The sequence below is a fragment of the Patiria miniata genome, unplaced genomic scaffold (genome assembly GCF_015706575.1).
Source record: "Patiria miniata isolate m_02_andy unplaced genomic scaffold, ASM1570657v1 HiC_scaffold_3, whole genome shotgun sequence".
Taxonomy (NCBI): Eukaryota; Metazoa; Echinodermata; class Asteroidea; order Valvatida; family Asterinidae; genus Patiria; species Patiria miniata.
Window position 1 is genome coordinate 30,405,014 of NW_024037069.1, and position 23,940 is coordinate 30,428,953.

Consider the following 23,940-nt stretch of genomic DNA (forward strand, 5'->3'; position numbering starts at 1 on the left):
GATAAGGCCAAAAAAAAAAAATTCTCCTGTTTCTGGTATGGAGCTTGCCCAAAAAGTGGTGCAGCGACGCGGCTTTTTTTTTTTTTTTACCTGATTTTTTTGCTTCAAATGTCGGCTGATGACTGCAAATGGTGCCCGACTAAACTTAGTGCAAATATATGGGAGTCCAGAGAGGCCACATAAAGCTTATTCTCGACCATAACCCAATCTAAAAACACGTTAAAATTGTGCAGCAGCAGGATTCCAGTCAAACCATTGAGTTTGGCGGTTTTGAGACATCATCTTTCATTGAAAAAAAAACCTTTTTCATTTTGCCGACGCGCATGGCTACGGCAATACGCGCGTGCATACCAGAAACCGGAGACTTTTTTGGGGCGCCTAAAGGATCAGTTGGTATGTAACACTCATTTAGGAAAAACTGGTTAAACCCTGTACTATATTGTTTTACATTGGTATATTCCTTTTTTGAATGAATAAAACCACACAGTGTTGGGATGGTTTGGGGAAGTTTGGGGATGAACAGGCAGGGTGGTTTTGGGCAATACTGTAAATAATGGGATAAGCAATTAAAAGGATTACCGGGCCAACTTTATATTTCGGGTGAGATTGGCAAATTACAGCGGCCTATTTTGTTGAATTGAAAAACCACTGGGGGGGGGGGGGGGGGGGGACCACTCCCCTCCCCCTAGATCCACTACTGGCTCACATGTTTAATGGGGAGAGTTTATAAGATACAGTAGGATATGTCTCGCCTGGATAGGTCTCCTGAGCCATCAGCGTGCCTGCATTCGACGTGGACAACCTTCTTAATCTTTTCGAGAAGCCAAGCCATGAGTTAAAGATACACCATGTGGAATATTTATCTTTAAAAGAGTTCTTTCGCTCGAAAAAATATTGCCTATTCACATCCATCTGTCTTACCCCTTCTAATGAGACATCATCGTAGATTTCTTGTGGTCCATCATCGGGCCCACTGGTCTGGGCTATGGTTGGGATGCTCAGGCATGCTGGTAGCGGGGGTAACGGCGCCGATGGCACCACTAAAGGGGAAAATAAGACAACATAGAAATGTCTAGGTTATCACAAGTCCTCACGAGTCCCAAAATGTCCTAGAGAATCCATAACATAAGTCATAACAGTGTGGGGCGCTGTGGTCCAATGGTTAGGGTGTTCGACTCATAATATGCTGTTGTCCATGTACGTGGGTTCGAACCCTGACGGGGAACATGGTGCTTGTGTTCTTGGGCAAGTCACTTTACTAAAATTGCCTCTCTCTTTAAATTAAAGTGGGGCCTCCATGAAAACAGGTATTGAATTTTACTTGACTCAGGGTTAAAAATAAAAAAATAAAGTCAACTAAAAAGATAATAAATTATTACCAACGGCATACATCTCTGCATAGTGAGCAATAACGTGAATGAAACTGACTGTACAATACACACAACAAGACCTTTTCAACCTTAGATGAGTAAAGACAAATATACATGTATGTACAGTTTACAAAAAAAAAACACAACAAGGAAGCAATACCATAAATTGAAACTCCACTCAATGCTGAAAGTTACCGGTACAAGCTACATGTGACCTACATGTAAGGCCAAAAAAAAAAAAGTCTCCGGTTTCTGGTATGCGCGCGCGTCGCCGTAGCCATGCGCGTCGGCAAAATGAAAAAGGTTTTTTTTTAATAAAAGATGATGTCTCAAAACCGCTAAACTCACTGGTTTGACTGGAATCCTGCTGCTGCACAATTTTAACGTGTTTTTAGATGGGGTTATGATCGAGAATAAGCTTTATGTGGCCTCTCTGGACTCCCATATATTTGTACTAAGTTTAGTCGGGCACCATTTGCAGTCATCAGTCGACATTTGAAGTAAAAAAGTCAGGTAAAAAAAAAAAAAAAAGCCGCGTTGCCGCACCACTTTTTGGACAAGCTCCATACCAGAAACCGGAGACTTTTTTTTTTTGGCCTAAGCTTGGCCTTTCTGTTCTGTTCCAATCATCACAGCTCCGACAATGGGTTCATGCAAAGGTAACAATGCATAATGAGTACCAGTACTTCCTTTTGCAGGAAAAATGAATCAAATGTTTGTATTTCTATTGTAGAATTCATGTGTAAATGTTTGTTTTATTGGTTGCTAAGATATGGAAAATGGCAACGAATGATGTCAGAAATAGCACTGCCTGCTTTTTTTTTCTTTCTAAAATAGCTTGACCTTATACGGAACATGGCATTTATGATGGACCCAGTGCTTAAGAGATGCATGCAATGTTTTTAAAGGCAGAATATTGGCCTATCATTTATTTGTGCATGTTTTTCGTTTGAAGCAACAAAGGTGCTCAAAATCTAAAGAAAGGTGCTTAAGAACTAATCTGATTAACTTTTAGCTCAGTGAATGCTGTATATTCCAAGAAAAACAATATTCTAGGATCCTGATTTCAATTCAAAACTTGCCGAGTCATGTTTTAAATTGTGCCTGAAATCAACATCTGGAACACATTCTCATTCAGCCTACTGCAGCTATGCGATGTCACACGCTGAACAGACAAATAATAGCAACCGCACCTGCATTTGCTCGCGCACACACCCACTCATGGGTTCGCCGAATTAAAACAATTGCAAAATTTGGCTTTAGACGTATCTTTGGAAATGACGTCAGAAAGAATAATTTCACAGGGAGTTTAGTGCCATTACTATCTTTAAACCAAGTATGCTTTTCACCAATAATTTTGTCAGTTACTTTTTGGATAGCTGCAAATGATGTACTCTACTTTTAGTGCAGCCCTTGAAAATGTACTTTTTTTTATCCCATTTAACCTTATTTTGAACTTTTGTTTTACTATTTTCAAGGGTATTTTGGTGCCTTTTTGCTTTTAATACTAATGTGAAATGAACAAAAGTGTGATGTCATTTCAGGAAGAAATCTCAATGTTACAGCTATTTCAGCACCAAAAGTTGCCAGAATTTTGGATATTTTGCTGTTGTAAATTTTCTGTGCCTTCCACTGAACAGTGTCTTCCTGAAAATGACATCACAGCAACAGCACCCTCAGTTATCCAAAAAACATGGATAATTTTTTTAAATGTCTAAAGTAGTGCAATTGTCAGTAAAGTTAACCAAATTATTAGGACGTCAAATAGTTTAAAACACATTTAAGACTTAGAAACTTGAACAACAGATATTTTCTTAAGAAAAAAAAAAAAAACAGCATTGCTGTTGAAACCCCTCAGCCAGAGTCAAGTTATCATCCGACAACCATTAACCTTTAACTCAACATGGTGACCTTGACCTTTGGCCTTTGACCCCAGAACCAGTCCCAACTTGCCTGTACCCAAGGGCAACCCCCTACCTAAGTCAGACACCAAAATCTCATTTCTAACTAAAGTTAGCATCCGGAAACCATTTACATTTAACTCACCACGGTGACCTTGACTTTTGACCTTTTGACCCCAAAACCAATCCCAACTTGCCTGTACCCAAGGGCAACCCCCTACCTAAGTCAGACACCAAAATCTCATTTCTAACTCAAGTTAGCATCCGGAAACCATTTACATTTAACTCACCACGGTGACCTTGAATTTTGACCTTTTGACCCCAAAACCAATCCCAACTTGCCTACTCCCAAGGGCAACCCTCTACCAAAGTTAGACACCAAAATCTCATTTCTAACTCAAGTTATCATCCGGAAACCATTTACATTTAACTCACCACGGGGACCTTGACCTTTGACCTTTTGACCCCAAAACCAATCCCAACTTGCCTACTCCCAAGGGCAACCCCCTACCAAAGTTAGACATCAAAATCTCCTTTCTAACTCAAGTTATCATCCGGAAACCATTTACCTTTAACTCACCACGGTGACCTTGACCTTTGACCTTTTGACCTCAAAACCAATCTCAACTTGCCTACTCCCAAGGGCAACCCCCTACTGAAGTTACAACCCCAAACAACATTTCTAACTCAAGTTATCATCCGGAAACTAAGCTGCCCGGACGGACGGACGGACGGACGGACGGACGTTCCAGCCAGACGGAATTGTGGGGTGATAGCATTGTGTTCCCATTATCCCTTTTTCTAAAGATTCCCTTCTGGGTAGATGTTTTTCTATTGTGAAAATAGTGGGGTGATGTGTCCTGAAAGGAACATCACCCCACAAGGGTGGTATGGTCAGAACGCACTGACATACGGACGGACGGACGGACGCCCTAGGCGATGACAATGCCCCTCGAGCCTCTCGGCTGAGGGGTAAAAAAGCATTGCATGGACCCTTGAATGTTTGCTTTGAATATTAAACTGAGATGGAAGAGATAACCACAGACAGGACATGGCAGGGTCATGAAGACAAACACGGAAGGAAGCTGGCCCAACACGTACAAAACAATCCTTGATCTTAGTTCCTTGTTAACGATTAAGCAATATGTTCGATTTACAATGCTGGTATTTCGAACTGAAGCCTGAAACATACATGCACTGGCTATTTCCTTGTCATTTCTAGGATTCATTGGAACATTTTATATTACCTTTTTTTTCTTTAATTGTTTTTACAGAAGTAAATCAACAAGATTTGTAGGAAAAGTCCCATACCCATGTCATGAACGTACAATAATCCTACCGGAGTTTTACACTCTTTATCCCATACGGTTCAAATCAAAAGGTTTCAGGGTAATAGCTCAAAGTCTGCCACATTTATTAAATCATGTCTGCTTCAGTTCAATAGGATTTCAACCCTTCTCAGTTACTGCCTAGCTACATGTATTATTATGGTACTTGATCTTTGCCTTTAGAAGCTCTGACATACACCACATGTAGACAGTACAGGGTTACTCCCAAAAAAGTGTGCAAGCAGATCAAATTTGATGGAGCGTATTAGTTATACTCTTGTGTATTTTCTGTGAAAATGTCATGCAAACCAGAGCTGTAGGCTTACCAGATTATAAATGGATGTGTGTGTTTTTCAAACCATTCCAACAGGAAAATTTACACATTGCATTGGAAATCGCTCAACCTGCACTCTGCAATGGTGCTTTTCATTAACTGTGTAACTCACATTGGAACGGGTGAAAAACACATTGCCACTGATAATCTGTTGTATCTCTGGTTTGCATGAATGGATTTTCATCAAATTTTCGCTGTGAATGCACAAGAATACAAACAATATAGGCTCCGTGCGCCAACAAAAGAGAGCGTGTTTTTACCGCTTTTGTACCGCATTGTACATGTACATGTTTAATGTTTCAGTCCAGTTGCTGACTTAACTCGTAAATTGTTGATTTAAACAAGCACATTTTTACGCATGTATGTTTACACTTACCAGAACACATGTGTATTCTCCAGGGTAAAATGACAACAAATGAAAGGGAAACACCTTTCTTCATTTCCTGTAAGAAGTATCGTATTGTGTTTTTACAGCTATTTACTTTCAATAGTCCTATTTCAATTTCTGGCTTTGACTCCCAGTTAACTTTAAAACATACTTTATTATCACAAAAAGGACTTGGTCTGGAACATTTTCAGAAATATTTTACCCACTGTTGATAGCAATCACTAGGGCTGTGCATTGGAACCGGGTCCCCGGGTACCCGAGTACCCGACCGCTGATGTCAGGAACCGGTTCCAGATTATGGGATCGGGTACCCGTAACCAACTTTACAAATTACTTAGTAACTTCTTAGACAATGACAAATAAAGCTTTTTAATGTCATTTGTGGAGAATTTTCAGAATGAAAACCAGGCTACATTGATAAACAAAACAATTCAAGTTGCATGTATTTAGCTCACTGTACACACTTGTATCTTGCTGTATTGACGTACCGATGCGGTAGTATAGTGGAACGTCGCTATACCAAACACCGCTATAACGAACATTCGGCTATACCTAACATCGTCCTTGGCTTCCGTTTTTTTGTGTACAAAATGTACCGAACATTGTTGTTGAAAACTGTTAACATAAGAGTGACAAGTGGCTATTATTTCCCCAAGGAATAGAAAGGAAAAGCCACCCACTGCTGTAGGTAGTAAGCTCAAAACTTGTCTAATGACATAATTCAATAGTCGGCACGAGTTCAAAGTCGTCTTTCAGTAACTACCACGGCATGTAGGATGAAGTTATGAAGGGCGCTATTTGTTGAAAGTGAGTACCGGAGCACCGGCAGCTTAAAATCGCTATACTGAATGATCGCTATTACGAACAATTTCTGTGGATTCTGTGATGTTCGTTTCAGCGACGTTTCACTGTATAATCGTGCGGAACTCTAGTGAACAATCTGTACAGCGACTTGTGAGATTTAAATTTTGGGGTTGGGTTTCTTTAACGGTAACCTGGGTAGTTCCCGGGTACTCGCGTTTTTTTTCTTCAATCGGATACCTGATTCCTGTACTACCAGTAAACGCCTGCACCTCCAACAATCACGGAGGGAAAGCAACAATAGCAAAAAGTCATGAATGACTGAGATTTCTTTGAAAGGGTTGAACAAAATGAATTCATGGAATGGTTTTGAAATAACTCCATTTGCCCTCGAACTACACCCCCTGGAAGAGTAGTTGGAGTAGTATGTATGCACACACATGTATGTCATTGTACTTTTACATGTGCTACAGGTTAATCAAAATGAAAGTTTCGAATCCGATATTCCCATCTGTTTTCCAGGCTATCGTTGTGATGAATACAAAGCCTCATCTGGCCCGGCAACCACAACATAGCCTGGAAACCAACCACCCAAAGAGGATATTTCACAACTAGAGGTGAATATAGCGTAATCCGCCATCAGAGTGCCCACTAATTGGCTGTCACGCGGTCACACATACGTCAAAGGTGACCGTGTTAATACAGTGTCAGTCTGCAAATCAACAAGGTCAGGCCACATCCTCTCTTGTCAAATAAAATGTAAAAAACAAAATACTGTCTATACGTTTAACTCTTTCAGTGCCAAACTCGTACATGTACGAGGTATATTTGCTAGTACAAAAGCGCCAACCTCGTACATGTACATGTACGAGGTTATGTTCGTAAATGTTCGTACTTAAAATTGCCAAACCTCGTACATGTGCGAGGTAGAGTAAATATGTTATCAAAAGGGGGCACTCTCGCTCTTTCTAATGGTACCATTTTCATGCATGTACCGTACGACCTGTATTTATTTTTTCATTCGAGTTCTTGCGAGAGGGCGCAGCACTAAATCTCGTATTTTCTGCAAAAAGTGCGGAATTCCCCTGTGTTCAGGCCAGTGTTTCAGGGTGTATCACTATATTTGTGACTACTTTTGACTTTCCAATATATCAAGGATATACCAGAGAGCAACAACAACAAATGTAGTGAGTAAAACTTATTTACTTTTTTTTAAAAGAATTTCGAACAATTAACAAAAACGCTCGAAGTTGGGCACTTTAGGGTTAAACTTTTCAAATTTTGCGGGCACTGAAAGAGTTAATGACATATTTTCACAGGACAGGCATTGGAGTTACTGTGTGGACGTGTGAATAAAAGAGGTCCACACGATGGAAGAGCTTAAGATGATGTACATGTACGTGGACTTGCACAGGTCCGCACACAAATGTTTAGGCTACATACCAAGTGTGGACATTCTTTTGTTTTTGTGTAGTTAAGAAAAACCTGTGAAGAAAACTCATTTTACTCACACTGTGAAAACTCTTTCAACCCAAATTCTTTTCTACGATTCCCTTTAGAGTTTCTCTTCATTTTGCCACAGATAAACCTAACCCCAAAATGCCTCTAAACCCGTTTTCCAGAGAGGGGGAAACACTGTGTGGACGTGGGCAAGTCCACACAACGTCGCTGCTACCTGGTTTATGTGGACATCTTTTGTTCGGAAGTCCACACAGTGAATGCTATGCTTGTACAGAATTTTCCACTTTCTTAAAAACAGTGCTTCACAATTTCCACCTCTATTCATCAGGCAATGAGACCAGCTCTTCTGCAGCAGCTCGAGATCAGCGCAATCTGGTCTCTACCTTCACAGGTACCCATTTATACTCCTGGGTGGAGAGAGGCAATTATAATAAAGTGTCCTGCCCAAGGAAAACAAGCACCGTGCTCCCTGTCAGGGTTTGAACCATTGTGCCATAGCACATGAGTCGAAGCCGCAACTATTGGTCCACAGCATCTATGAAAAGTTTATCATCCGGTATCAAGTTTCGAACCGAAAAAAGAAAGAAAAAAAGAATTATACATACCCTCCGTGTCATCATATATATCATCTCCTGTTTCCTCATCAGAATCCATGGTCGGGCTGTACGAAAAAGGAAAAAATACAACGCACCCTCAAATTTACTCAAATTTCAGAGATTTTGGCATTTTTTTTTTTTTTTTTCTGAGAAACATTTGTCAAATCATAAGGACAAACTTCCTGTCTCCTAAACCAGGGCCAATTATTTTTCTACTGAAGCATTAAATGGGCAAAATGAAGAAATGACGAAATTTCTCTTTTTAAAAAAATAATTCAACTTTTGCAGCCAATTTGTGAAACAATAAAATATTCTTTTGAACAAATGCAAGTATACAAAGGTACTATAAATTATCCCCCAAAATTTGCATCCTCTGGAATTTGCTCTTTTAGTAATAATTTTTTTAAAGAATCACCTCAATTAAAAGAAAATATATCAAAATATCTGGAAAAAAAAAATCTGTTTAAAATTTGCCTACAGTTTCTGAAAATGTTCTCAGCAATTTTCCTCTCACCAAAAAATATACTCCCAAACTTTGGGTCTTGGTTGAAGCTGATATTCTGACTTCCTATTGCAATAAAACTTGGAAAGATATTCTTTTTTAAATTCGTCTACCTTTGGTGGCAATTTTGTAGAAATAACCATTCACGCTGTGTTACCAAAAATAACCTCCCATCTTTTAGTTTATAAGTTATTTTTAAATCCCGAAAAGCTCTTGAAATCTTCACTTCCTGACGTGAACGGCATATTTGAGATTCATTATGCGTGCCACACAATGATGGGAATGGCAACTGGTACATATATGTCATCTCTCCGACGCTAATTTTTTCCTTCTCAGAACAAGTTTGGTTGCGGTACCCGCTGCTATATCAGACTCGAACCAGCCAGCCAGCCCCAGCAAGCTCAGTGGTTGAGTGGTAAGTTGTCTACTCTAGCAAGCAGCAGGTCGTGGGTTCGAGTCCCACCCAGGTAAGCTTGTGAATTTTTTCTCGCAAGCCCTTGGACAACACTGAGTATAAAGTGTTTATAAAATAAGTCGGTGAAGGGCAAAAACTAAATAAAATTGTACAGTCGAACACCTATATTACAAGGTCCTTGGGAGTTGGGACCTACAAATAGTGTGTTATAACAGGTACCTTGTATTATCAGTAATGGAAAACAAAGAAAAACAAAGACTTGGGACCGAAAATTGTGCTTGTTATAAGCAGGATGTTGTATTAACAGTACTCTTCTTATCAGGGTTCGACTGAAAGCGCCTTGAGATAAAAAAAAAGTCATATTGTTGAGCTTTTGATAAGTGATGTGGTTTTGTTTTGATACAGTGCTTGACATTCTGGTGGGGGGGGGAGGGGGGAAATCATAAAGAGGGGATTCAAATTAGCTTAAGGACAATGGCTGTTATAAGGGGAAATGGCGACAATGTAGAGCTACCTATGATGTAGACCGTTTTCTGCAAAAACTGTCACAAATTTATATTTCAATTTCTAGTGAATATAAAATTGCCCATTGAAGGTTATTAACACATAACCCATAACTTTTTTTTTTCACTGAGACGTTGTAAAGTCATTTTTAATGATATTGGGCAATCTAAGTCACGCAAAACTAAAATTTTCAACTTCATGAGTTTCGTGTATTCATATTTTCTTTCCAGTAAATGACAAAATTCACTTATATGTGCAGTAAATTTCCCTCCATAAAAACTTTGGGACACATCTTTAAAGGGAATATACAACATTTGCAAATATTGGAAAACAAAACTACCAAATTTTTACAAAATACCTTAATAGGATGTTGGTAAATGAAAGTCTAAAGCATCCTGTAAAATTATGGCACCTGGTGTGAAGTCATTTTCAAGAAAAGTGGTATTTTGTATACATTTCCAACCATGGGCGTCGCCAGGATTTTTTCTAGAGGGGGGCAAAAAAAAAATTTGCCAAAAAATGTTTGTATTTCTCAACACATTCTCGATTTATCAGTTTTAGAGGGGGGCAGGGACAATTTGCCCCCCCCCCCCAACTCATTAAATTTACACCACTTTGTCTTCGCGCCTCTTTTTCTTTTCTTTTTTTCTTTTCTTTTTCTTCTTCTTTTTTTTTTTTTTTTTTTTTTTTTGGCTTTTCCAGGGGGGGGCAAGTGCCCCCCCTTGCCCCCCCCTCGCGACGCCCATGTTTCCAACGGTGGTCGGCCGACCACCGTTGGAAAAACCTTACTATTTTGCAACTACTGCTCCAAATTTACCATTTATTTTCAGTCCAAATTTTGTTTGCTATTGGTTACATGTTCTTGAACGGGTGTAGGCCAACTAGACTGGTTTCCTTACCTTACAATTTTCGGGCATCAATAAATTGATTCATTTTATCTTTAGTGGAGTCAGGGAACCAGACTACTTGAACATTTTTGTTTTTCTTGGTTTTTCCAACCTTTTCGAAGACAAAACTTCACAAATGTCAGTGTAACAATATTTGATCTCTTGTACTAGCCCCTCAAATAGTTCATTTCTGAAAATTACAGCAAAAGCCAAAGATGTACATTCCCTTTAAAGAGGTTGTGGAATGCTCGAAGACATTTCCGTCGTTCTTCGGGTATATGTAGCCTAAGGTGTGATGAAATAAAAACGACTATTGTTACTGTCATAAAATGAGTACAAAAGGTACTTTTGAGAGCTGTTTTTCAAGTCCTGTCATGCCTGTTTCGACCCGAACGTGCAATTTGTGTAAAAGTCGTCGTTGCGGGCAGCAAACAAAACACAGTAAATCGTGACGTAATAAACAGGACTCGTGTATGCTACTCTGCATCGGGAGTCCTGTTTATTACGTCACGATTTACTGTGTTTTGTTTGCTGCCCGCAACGACGACTTTTACACAAATTGCACGTTCGGGTCGAAACAGGACCTGAAAAATAGCTCTCAAAAGTACCCTTTGTACTCATTTCATGACAGAAACAATAGTCGGTTTTATTACATCACACCTTAGGCTACATATACCCAAAAAATGACGGAAATGTTTTCGAGCATTCCTCTGAGGGTAGTTTACTGCATGTCAGTTGGTTATGCCAATGCCCTCCAGCTGCAGTTTATTGGAGGATACTTTGATGTAGCAGTGAAGGCTCCAATTGGCAGGAGTTGGAGGCCCTGGAGGGTGCCTGATACTGACCAGCTGGGGGGCACTTGATTGTTATCAGAGGACTCTCATTGTTCTCTGTGGCATGTATTGGAGTGCCTGTCCAGTTACCCTTGAAATGACATGGCAGATATTGGAGGGCCATGCAAAAAACATAGGAGATTTTCTTGAGGCACATACTGGCATGCGTTGGAGGGTCTAGTAGGGTAAGGGTTAATCTACATGCACATGCACATAGTTGGTGTACCAGTACAATGCTCCTTTTTTTTCCAAACAGGCCCCTTTTTATCAGACAGAAAAAACCTCTTCTGGCTAGATAAGCTTATCACACTAGTTAAACAAGGTTTACAATATTGAATATAACAGTTAATCTCTTTTACAGTGGCGTCATAAGCCAGTGGCAGTGCACAACCCAATTGCCATGCCTATATGCAGGGTCTATGCATAGGATCCCAGCCTGTACTGCCAGGCACTGTGTGTATAGTTGATTGGGTGACTGCACAATGTGAATGGACAATAATTGGGGCCAGGAGTGGCCAGTGTAGGGAATTCCCCTAACGATCACGCATTTCACAATGGACTGGAGGTCAGTTCCTGTGTGCGTGTGCTGTGTGTGCCTGAGTAAATCAATCGCTTCACAGACCAGGATGTAAAGTTTGGACTTTTAGAAAACTATTTAGTAAAAAAAATTGTATTACAAAATAAGCATATGAATTGTCACTGTAAAGTTAGTTCTGACTTGTGGAACGAAGCCACTATACTATACATAGATCTGTAATATTACAATTTTCCTATTCAATGCGGTGACACAATTTCAGGTGGTTATTAGACAATTGTTATGTTTCATTCTACAAGTTCAAATCTAGAATTCCTACTTTTTAAAAATCTAATTACAAAGTAGGCCTACTTCAAGACATTGTTATATTTAGCATGTCTACTCTTAATAAACTTCAAATGATGTAAAAGTTAGCAGGGCCAACGTTTCAGTTGTGTATTAAAACGATAGCAAACAAAATGTGGATTTTTAACTTAATTGGTAACTTTCGGCAGTATTTGAAGAAAAAAGTCATTTTTTTCCAATGATGGTCGGCCGACAATCGTCGAAAATTGAAACATAAATTCTACTTTTCTTGAAAATGAAAGAACACCACGTTCCATGATTTCACTGGACGCTGGAGACTATTATTCACTTACAGTCAAGTAAGCTATTTCATAATAATTTGTTAGTTTTGTATTTTGATGTTTGCAAATGTTGTATGGTATATTAGCTTTAATACCCTTCCTTATAGAATTATAGAAATGTTCTTAATTTCTTGTGCTATGCTTAAATCTGCAGAGAACCGGTCGCAATAAATATACTCTGTACGCCGTTTGGCTGGTAAATAGTTTTCGCTTAGCAAATGTTTATCTGTGCTTAGAAGTCTTCTGTTGGTATAGTACTTACATGAGAGAGAATCTTTTATTTGTCTCGACAGCGACGTCATCATAAATCTCTCCCGAATCTGCCCCACTGTCGATTGGCTCAGGATTTGCTGACGGAGGCATTGCTATGGTAACAGGGAAGAGTAAAATGTCAGCCATTACTCTATTCTCCCCCCCCCCCCCGTCCCAAAATAAATTATACGCAACACAACCTGTGTAAATATTTTCCTAACTAAAACTTCCAAAAAATACCAGGTTTTCGATTTATGTCAATTTTGCGATTCATTTCAATTCTTCCAAAGTCTTTCAAGGAATTACAAGAAACAGATATAATTTCAGAGCGTTCTGAACACCCGTACAAAAGATTTGCAAGTTTGTTACTTTATATCCTTGGTCCAAAAATTGGAATTTCGACTCCAATCAACATTATTAACAATTTTAAGATATGAGATTCAGGCACTATGTCCTGCCAAAGGACACAACGCTGCTGTTAAATATAGTAACAAGGAGCGTGTGAACATGAACTCACCTGCTGACTTGGGTAGCTTCACGTTGACAGGCTTAGCCGGTTTCCTGGGAGCGGGTCCTATAGTTTCTAACGGAGGCAAGATCTCAAGAATTGGTTTCTGGTTGTCGCCAGTCGTCTTCTGACTTGTTGCCGAGCCCCTCCGAGGGATGGATGAATCACTGGTGAAGGACGATAAAGAGGAACAGTCGCCTTCCGATTTGGAGGTGGAGATGTTCTCTTTGGAAGAAGTGTCCATCTCATCGGTTCCTTGGGAGGGCGGGGCTGTTTTCTGGTGGAGGGATGGCGTCGTTCTAGTGGGAGGCGCTACAGGTGACTTCTTGAGTGACCTCTTGAAGTCCACTCTGGGTTCGGATTGGGATGTGGTCGGCGACGGGGCGGGGACTGGCGCCTTCTTCAGCATATTCCTCATGTTCAGGATCTCCGCCATGTTGGTTCCCGGCATCACCGGTCCCCCTACGGGAGCTTTCGCTGGTGCCGCTGCAGGCTTGGGCGAGTCCCTTTTAAGGGAGTCCTTACTGGGCGACTTGACGGCACCATTGGAGGGTTTCTCAAACCGAGGCGAGCGGACGTTAGGACCGATGATTTTGATGCTGCTGTTGAGGTCAAGTTTGCCGGGGGGTTTGGCCAGGACGGACGGTTTTGAACCGACTGTCGGTTTGGCAGCGACAGCAGGGCGCGCCATACCAGCACTCTGGTTGGGCTGGTTGAACATGGAAGCAATATTCTTTACAGAATTTTCCTACCAAAAAAAAAAAAATTAATGAGATTTCCACATAACAATTCAAGTATAATGCCAGCAACATCAAGAATTTTGTAAATTACAAGCCATGCTTAAACAAAACCACTACCTATGTACGAAAAGCCGATTTTTCTTAAAATTTTGTTAAAATAAACAAATTGAAAACGATGTTTGTATGTAGATTATATTTTCATTTATTTTGCATGTCCAAGACACATTATGTATGTAAATGAAATTAAAAGGAAGAGAGAATGATAAAAAGTTGTTAGTCTGTTCTTAATCATTGTTTATCATGAGGTAAGTACACAAAATAATAACACTTAGTGATGGCAAATAAAAGTATGCGTACTGCATACATGTACAGCCCTTTTTATCTGTCCGACCCAACCCCCAAAATGAAAATGTTGAACTCAAATCACATAAAAAAAAAAAAAAATCCTAACAAATGTTCAAGTTTTATGCTCTGTTTCAACAAAAAAACTATTCATTCTGTGCGCAATGAACCCGCCCTGCTAGAGCCGACTTATTGTCTGGCAGCCAATGCCTTGAATTTTGTGAAGAAATAATTTGATATAAAAGTCGGTGGATTTTTTCAAATCTATGTTTTGAGGTGAAACGCCAACGTAGCATGGGGAATCATCTTTCAAGCCGGCCTCAGGTCGACGCACGATTTGCTTGCGCCACGATGCAGAAAAATAATACTCAGGTCACAAAACTGAGAAATTGTCTGATTCTCTTGAACAAGTGGCATCCCAACGTAAAATAATCGCAACCATGCTCATGTCACCCTCGACGCGACGATCCACCACGATTTCATAGCATAGACAGCCATGTGACTTCTTTACCAATAAGGGAGTAAATGTGTTTGGCCGGTTCGGCTCGAGGCATTATCAGCGCCCATTCCCCTGATACGGTCTTACATGTACTTGCGGTATTCCCATTCACAAATACCTTTGAGTCAAAAAGTCGAGACAAGTAAAAAATAATACATTTCCAAAGATTTTGTTGAACAGTTTTATTTCATTTTTTAAACACCCCTCTAAGCTATGGTATGGAATATCCTCTCGCGAGTAGGTAAACAATCTCCTTATATGGTGATTGACGCGCGTGCATGATGCGTTCTGCGTGATTGACGCGCGGAGCGCCAGTGTTGTGTGCTGATTGGCTAAACAATTGAAAAGGATGCGCACACGATCGCGACATCGTCGTAAAAGTTGAAATTTTTCTACTCTTGCGACTGTTGATTTTTTTTAGCGCCGACTAATTCCGATCGTCTTAATATCGTCGCAGTTATACTCAGGTCGCACAAAATCGGCGACTGAAATGTTCCCTACAGTCGTAGCTCAGACGCAGCTTGATCCTGAAAAGTCAGTCGCCGACTGATCTGTGTCGTCGCAAGGTCGACCTGAGGCCGGCTTTAAGCAACAAAAATCACATTATATGGAATACTCTTTTTGGGACATTACACTTGATACCATTCACTCTTTTCACGAACCAGCTATATTCATTGTGTAAAGTTGCCAGATCGAGGCTCTGCATGCTTATGGCGGAGCGTGCAAAGAGCGAATTGGAAACTTTTCCTGATGAATTTCACAACTGGGCGTTCCAGTGTGAGGATTCCTTTGGGATTTTCCCCAATATTTTCGGAATTTAGGCAAGGCCCTTGGGAAAGGTTCACCAGACTTAGGGATTCCTAGGTGAGCAAAGTACTCATAAAAATAGGATATTTGCTGCTATTTTGGTAAGCACCATCGATATATCGATATTACTATATTATTCGATATTATTTTTATAATGATATCGCCGACAGCAATTTTTTAATCATATTGAAAATATTGAAATTCTGGATATTGAGGAATGATATCGAAAATGCCTCAGATTATCATCATAATAAAATTCCTGTTTGTGCTTTACTTTGTGTTTAACGTTTGCTGTATAATGAAATAAAATTCGGGGGCAACTTGCGCTTGTGACTCAAATTAAAAACATTGCGAAATGCCAAGAGGCGTCGCTTTGTGCTCTGCATTCGCTGGAATTCGTGCTCTCCCCAATGTAAAACCTCAAAAGAAACAGCCCGTTCTGGACAAACTGTCAGTGCTAAGATTTGTTTTTAAAAAGTTTGAGCAATATGCTCTAGAGAAAGCCGTGGAAAGTTGGGACTTAAAATTGGTTTATTTTTGTTTTAATCAAAGTGTCATCTTTATGGTAAGTTTTACATGGGATAATCGATATATTGAATATTCTCAATATAGGATTCCGATATACTGATTACTGAAAATTCTGATATCGACGGAACTTATAATTTGGCACATCTTGGGAAATCTTTGGAATTTTTCTATCGTCATCTTGGGATTTTCAAATTAAATGAGTTGCGAAGTTGACTGGGCCTGCTTCTCTAGTTAATTTGAGCAGAGCTGTGAGAGTGCCTACAAAAACAGTTAAACAACATGCCCTATGGAATGTTCAAAATATATCTTTTGGAAACAGTCCGGCAATTAGTTCCATGCTTACCGTCATCTTGCTTGCTAAGCGTTTCTGCTTACTGCATAACTGAGCATCGGATTAATATCCAGCTTAGTCACCGCTTTTAAGATGAATGAAGGTTTCTGCTATCTAAGCTACAAACACATGGCAAATAAAAATAACACAAAAATGGCTACGGATATATAACCATAGCGATAGCATGAGAGTGGATGGAAACGTGTTAACATTAGTTTGAAAATTAAAAACCAGAAATGCTGAGAAATACGCAAACATTGAAATCACTTCCTATCCACTATGCAACAAATAAAAACCAGAAATCTTGATAAACCTGATAAAATTGGCACAGGAATTTCGGCTGGACATAAACAATCCTCTAGTCAACTTATGTCGTTGTTTATCAAGACTCCAGTCTGATGCCTTTTTTCAATGCATGCAGATTTTTGTTGCCGAAAACAAAAAGACTACTGCCATTAATGTAGCAAAGTCTAGCTCCCTGATACCAACCTGAACACAACAGAGTTCCCGCATATGCTCCATGAACTATTGTGTATGGCCAGCAGAACAACAAAATGGGCAAAATTATTCTCAGTGTGTCGTTATCAAATTATCAAGATGACAAGAAAAAAGCACATGAACTTGATACTGATGATACAGGATGCTTGTTCTGAAGAGCTACGAAGCAGACTTTGCAAAGCTGATGTGAAAAGTGCTGACCTACACGTATACATACTTCCTGCCAAAGGACAGTGACTGTGTAAAAAATTATGTGTTCCTGTAGATTTTCATACAGTTACACATGACATTTTTTTTTTGGTGTTTTTTTTTTTGGGGGGGGGGGTTCTTTCTTATCTGAATCATATTTTAAAGATGTAGTCCATCATTTGTAATTTGTGCATTTTGTTCGTTTGAAGCAACAAACGTGCTCAAGAAGGGTACCTCACAACTAACTTGTTGAAATTTCAGCTCAGCTTCAGCTGTATATTCCGAGAAAAACAGCATTCTAGGATCTCAATTTCAAATCAAAAGTTGCTGAATCATGTTTTGAATGGCGCCTGAATTCAGCGTCCGAGACACGTTCTCGCTAAGCCGATTGCAGCTACGCGATGTCGCGCACTGATCCGACCAATTATAGCAACCGGGAGTGCGTGTGCGTCGTGCCAATGCTTGCGCGCACTTCACCGAATAACAAAACGAACTACTAATTTAAAATTCCTTCAGTGCGTCTTAAGAAGCACCGTTGGAAAGGCCTTCTTTCGTTGATTATTTCAAAATGACAGCTTGCCAGAAAGAATAATTTCACAGGGAGTTTAGTCCCCTTACTATCTTTCAACCAAGTATGTTTTTCAACAATAATTACGTCAGTTACTTTTCGGATAGCTGCAAATGATGGACTATAGCTTTAAATCCGGAGGCATAGGCCTATACATCATCAGCAGACCTTGCAATTTTCCATAGGGGGTGGGGAGGAGGGGGTCATCCAGTGGATGTCAGAATAATGTCAAAAACAATAAGCGGTTTCCGGGTGGGGTGGGGGGGGGGGTGGTGGGTGGGGTGTTAGGTGGGGTGGGGGGGGGGGGTATTCTTCGGCGGCCAAATGGGAGTGCCCGCCCCCCCCCCCAAATCCGCCGGTGATAAATGTATTACGGATCATTTGTATATCATTCAATTTCACATAATTTCATGTGGATGAAGCAATTTCTATTAGGATGAAATTCTAAAGTTTTTTTTAATGTGAACTGCACGTCTAAACTCTGCCAAGTGTACGGGTGATTTTTTATATGGAAATGGAACCAAATAAAATTGCATTGTAGGTTTATCAACATTTCTGGAAACTTTTTTGAAAAAAAAACCCACACTATCAGCAGATTTCAATGTTGATGTTTTCCTCATCTACATGTAATAGTCGTACTGTTGATTTAGTGGGTTTCTCAATGAAAACAAAACAAAATAAAAACCCGTGATTAATGAAAGCCAAGCTAATTAAAAGCGACATTTTCTAGGGGCACAACTCTCAAGATTTTCTCTGTAATCTAGTCTTTTTTTAAACACATTTTTCAGTTCATACCATGCAACTCAATGCCATTTTGCACATCAATGTACCTGCTGGGTTCTCCAAGCTAATTTATGTGCCTATCAATTGTTTCCCCCACCCCTCCCCCCCCCCCCCCCCCTCCTTAATGATTTTGTGGCGGTCATTGGGTGAAAGCTAAAACTTAAATAGGAGACTAAAATGTCTTTTGGGATACAATTTTTCTTTTTAATAAACTTGACGGACTCATTAGCATTTACAATTGTTTTTTTTTAATGACCACTCATAAGGACTGCATTCAAGCCAGCCTGACTAAATCTTTAACCCATCGGCTGTAGGTAGCAAATACATTTTCGTTCTCACAAAGTACACAATGTGAAAACAAACGTGAACAAACAAGGAGACCTCGGAACACAAATGCCGGATGTGAAAGGTCATAAGTTAAATTCGTTTTTACCCATCTCCAAGTAATTTCTCGTCATTTTTTTTCTTGAGGAATACCAAGATAAAATTCCAACATGAATGTTTCGTGGGGTAGGCCTACTGTTAAAATTCTTTCTGTCAAGAATTATTGCAAGAAAAAGGGAAACCTTGTGAAAAATGTCCATTTTGCCGTGACTTCTGACTCTATTCTACGTAAGCAACAGACTAACTTTAGCACTAACTGACTAAACATAGGTAGGGCCAATATCACAACTCCACTGGTACCACTTTATTCATAAGCAATGGCCAACGGGCCAGTATGTTTATTCATGAGAACAGAACGATGATATCAACAGCATTGTTGAAATTTAGTTAAACCGTTACATTAAAGCATTTTTAAGAACGGTTGTCGTCGAGCTACCACACAGCAGCCTCTAGAGTAGTGGATAGCGAGATGAGCTATGGATACAAAGATCCCTGGTTCGAATCCACGTCGTCGCTGCTCATTTTCATCGGCTACTTTTCTTCTCTGAGTTTATCGTTGAGATAATTTTAATTTAAGGGAAAGAACCCAAGTGTCTTGCAGGGATTCAAAGGAAAAACATAAATTAACATAAGTGGTACCCCTGGAGTTGTGATACTGGCACTACCAACAAACAACACACAGCAACACATCTATGCATTTAATACAACTTTGAGCAAGGAATTTCAAAATGAAGCTAGTCCGAGTAACTAGGACTCTACGAATCGCCTTTTTTAACATTTGGATATGGTCGGGCAACCATGTCCAAATGTTACAAAAGGCGATTCGTAGAGTCCTAGTTACTCGGACTAAAAAGCAAGCATGTTGACAAAACATTATTAAACTTACCAAATAATGATGGGCAAAAAGCACATTTAGTTCCACAAAGAGATAGACAAATGACACAATTAGTACGCATCAATCATTAACATCCACAGTCAGAGTAGACCAGCACGGCAGCGGACTCAAACTTCGAAGTACAAAAGTTACGCACGACAGCAACACATAGACACTCGTACAAACTGGAATTTTGTGGAAAGTACATTGCGGAAGTTAAAGAGAAAAAAAAATGCACACATCCCTTACGAACAGGAAATCCGCAATAAGTGGAACGCAACAGACGATGCAACTAGCTGGACACCCATTAGTGCAATTTAGAGCAAATAATGTGGAATAAAAACCAAGGATTTTACCTCTTTAGAATCGGAGGAGCCTTCTTGCAAATCTTCGACTTCCCCGCAAGACATGTTGCCTTCTGATTTCCATACAGCAGTTGTATGATCGATCCTCGTCAGAGGTTTAAAAACGCATAGAACAGTCGTACACTTGTCATAAAAGTAAACTTCGATAAACTTTTTTTTTATATCGAAAGAGGGCGGTGTATCTAAGTTACCGGCAAGTTCGCACTATGGTTCGCATGGTTCGCTAGCTTTGGTTCGCCTCATAGACATCTGCTTGCGGAAGGGGGGGGGGGGGGGGGTGTGAGGGAGGGTGTAATGATAATGCAGTATTTGTAATTGCTATAAATATACCCAGTCCTCTATTCCTAGGTGTCTATTAACAATTTTCACGCCAGGATTCAATAATAGATAACGCACTTGTTAAAAGTTGGCAAGACTGCCTTACGAGCATATCCTCGTGTTATTAATTATTTGCGCACTTAGTTTAACAAATGTTGTCTTAATGAATAAACTTAAACCACACGTTTTTGAACTTTAACGTAAAGCATTACTAATAACCTAGTTCATGGACAAATAATTTGAACAATATCGAACGTCATTTTTTTACGTGTAAATTTGGGGGTTAAGGCCCCCATGTCAAGCAGCCCTTATTCGCCTAATTCGCCGGCCGGGTGTTTTTGCAAATGGTTATTCCGCAAAGTTGCAGAAAAGCCTTTATTATTGTCAAGATTGTTTTCCGGCCTTCACTTTGGGCCTTAATCTTGCTGGAGTGCAGCTGAGGTTGCAAAAAGGCAACCAGCAGGACTCCAAGTGGAGTGAATTGGATGCAGTTGAGTCCTTGTGCGGTCCCGACAAGCAGCCTTGCTATTGAAGTATTTGTCCTTGGGCAAGACACTTTTTCAATAGCAAATTTAGGGACCCGTGCAGGCAGAGATGATCATTGAGATTGAATTTTCGGTTTACACTGAAATGTTGGTATAGCTGTTACATAAGTTACAATATGAATTTATTTTTGAACCTTATAAAGTCTCGACAATGAAAAAAAAAGTAATGGGATAAAGAAAAACATAGATAACGCACTTGTTAAAAGTTGGCAAGACTGCCTTACGAGCATATCCTCGTGTTATTAATTATTTGCGCACTTAGTTTAACAAATGTTGTCTTAATGAATAAACTTAAACCACACGTTTTTGAACTTTAACGTAAAGCATTACTAATAACCTAGTTCATGGACAAATAATTTGAACAATATCGAACGTCATTTTTTTACGTGTAAATTTGGGGGTTAAGGCCCCCATGTCAAGCAGCCCTTATTCGCCTAATTCGCCGGCCGGGTGTTTTTGCAAATGGTTATTCCGCAAAGTTGCAGAAAAGCCTTTATTATTGTCAAGATTGTTTTCCGGCCTTCACTTTGGGCCTTAATCTTGCTGGAGTGCAGCTGAGGTTGCAAAAAGGCAACCAGCAGGACTCCAAGTGGAGTGAATTGGATGCAGTTGAGTCCTTGTGCGGTCCCGACAAGCAGCCTTGCTATTGAAGTATTTGTCCTTGGGCAAGACACTTTATCAATAGCAAATTTAGGGACCCGTGCAGGCAGAAATGATCATTGAGATTGAATTTTCGGTTTACACTGAAATGTTGGTATAGCTGTTACATAAGTTACAATATGAATTTATTTTTGAACCTTATAAAGTCTCGACAATGAAAAAAAAAGTAATGGGATAAAGAAAAACAAAAAGTTATGTGGTGTTGACCAAGCATTCAGGGGCCGCGATTGGTTACCGGCTCCCATATAGGGCTCTTCCTGGGTCTCGGATTCCCCGGCCCACCACACCTCCTTCCCTATCCATCCATGTAACCCCGGAGGGCCAAGCACCGTTAAGGGAGGAAACGAGGCGACACCCTATGCCTTGCTGCCGAGACAGCAAAAGAGCCCCGTACCTATGAGTAGATGCATAACCTGGACTTCGCAGACAGTCCCAGCCGGTGACTTAACTGATTGAGCTAAGGTCGGTTGGTATTTGACGACAGGAAATTAAGACTCTTAAATAAATGACTGAGCGCGTGTATTGAAAACCAAAAAATGCACCCGGTCCGTTTCGAACCCCAGACCCCGCGGTCTGTGGACGAATACCCTAACCACTAGGCTATTGTACATACAGTCTTCGAATCACTGAGTCTTAATATATAGTTGGAGACACTTGGAGGATTGTTAGCTCAATCTGCGCTTTATTATATGCATGTAAAAAAAAAACCTCTAAAACTCCCGTAATAAACAACGATTGAATGAATTGTAAAACAAACCTGTTTCATTAAGGCACTTTTACTTCAATTGTATTCGTATACGGTACATTCGCCGTAATTTTGTTTCGCAATGTATCGGTCTATCTCCAATACCTTATACTCTTCAATCCATTATTGCCTTTTCAGGAATTTCGATATATATATTACTCTACTCGGCAAACTATTCATTTCCAACCACCATTTACTACTTTTACTTCAAAACATATTCACTACGAGGGAACCAAATTTAATATAGAACTCTCCATCGACTCCTAAAAAAATTCTACGTGTTTACAAATCTATTTTGCTGAATATTTACATTCATTATGAAACTATTGTTATTTATTCCTTGCAAAATTAGGAATATTATTGATATGTACAGCCTTAATTGTTTATCTTTGCATAAATCTTTTTCTCCGAATGACAGCCTTTTGCTTGACTGTCACTTGGTGTCGATCCGAACATATGCCTACTGTGTTCTAGGGCCGATCCCTATTATACAAGCTGTGCTTTTTTATGGATTCCTCTATTGTTTTCACTCGTCTGTTGGACATGTACATGTACACCCTACATTATACACACTGATTAGCGAACACTGGATAAACTGAACTGACTTCTATAACGAAACGTTTGAACAGGTAAGTCCATGTATCCACTGACTCGATTGGATGTCCTAAATTTCATCTTCCCTTTCATTTTGACCTTGTGTCTGCTTTTAATTTATTTTGTTGTAGAATTTCAAGCTAACATTTTGTAAGACAGGTTCGATTTGCACTGTCGTTTTTTTTTATCACGCAATTTGAATGTCATGTTGGTCACGATGTGTCGTCTATAGGCCTACACTGGTTTCTTTTAAGAATGCGGGGAGAGGTTTTGTTCTCGCTCGAGCGACTCGTGAGCTTTGTTTCCGAATGCGATTGTTCACCAGTTTCTTTGCAGAGGATCAAATCGTTGGTTTCACCGCCGTGGAAGAGTTGCTTTCAAGATACGGTCTTTGTTTCACGACTGGTGTAGCCCACTGTTCGTATGAGTCCTCCTTACGTAACAAAAAGAGTTACGTAACTTTTTTTGTTCAAAATGTATACGTTATTGCAATGTGAATGGGAAGACTTCGCCTGTCTGTTCAACTTCTCCGCTTTTGTTCCAATATCGTGATACAAGAGCGAATGGGGCATATACCGGCTTTTATTAACCTGCGCTTGGGCGGTGTAGGCCTGTTGCATGGAAAGAAAGATACATGTGTACGGTATTGAAACTCAGTTTGGTTTCTGCATGTCGCCCCAAAGACCTAAGACATAATGACGTCACGCTTTGTTTACATGTGCGCTTTGCTATGAGAGCCAAATAGTCAGGCGGCATTAAGGTCGGAATCGTAACCGACTGGTCCAAAAAGCACCAAACTTGGCAGATTATTCTTATAGCCCTAAGGAAGATATTTAGAAGGGGTGACACCTGGAATTATTTGGGAAGGGTGCCTAATTTGCATAAATCGTTAATACCTACCGTGTAATATATTTGTTTCCATATTTGGG

At 39.9% G+C, this 23,940-nt stretch overlaps 1 protein-coding gene across 4 annotated transcripts in view; it reads right to left on the reverse strand.

Moving 5' to 3' along the window:
• Positions 1-20,284, reverse strand: part of LOC119737733 (FYN-binding protein 1-like) — a 28,218-nt gene extending 7,934 nt beyond the window's left edge. Inside the window, exons 1-7 of one of the 4 annotated variants that reach the window (XM_038212288.1) lie at positions 20,141-20,284; positions 19,797-19,969; positions 16,501-16,607; positions 13,251-13,989; positions 12,744-12,846; positions 8,189-8,244; positions 922-1,040 (exon numbers count right to left, since the gene is read on the reverse strand). In XM_038212288.1, coding sequence (XP_038068216.1) covers positions 922-1,040; positions 8,189-8,244; positions 12,744-12,846; positions 13,251-13,989; positions 16,501-16,506 — 1,023 coding nt within the window. In that variant the 5' untranslated portion in view covers positions 16,507-16,607; positions 19,797-19,969; positions 20,141-20,284. The remainder of the gene's footprint in view (positions 1-921; positions 1,041-8,188; positions 8,245-12,743; positions 12,847-13,250; positions 13,990-16,500; positions 16,608-19,796; positions 19,970-20,140) is intronic. The other 3 variants (XM_038212289.1, XM_038212287.1, XM_038212290.1) reach the window with 3 other exon arrangements.
• Between the last annotated feature and the right edge of the window lie 3,656 nt (positions 20,285-23,940).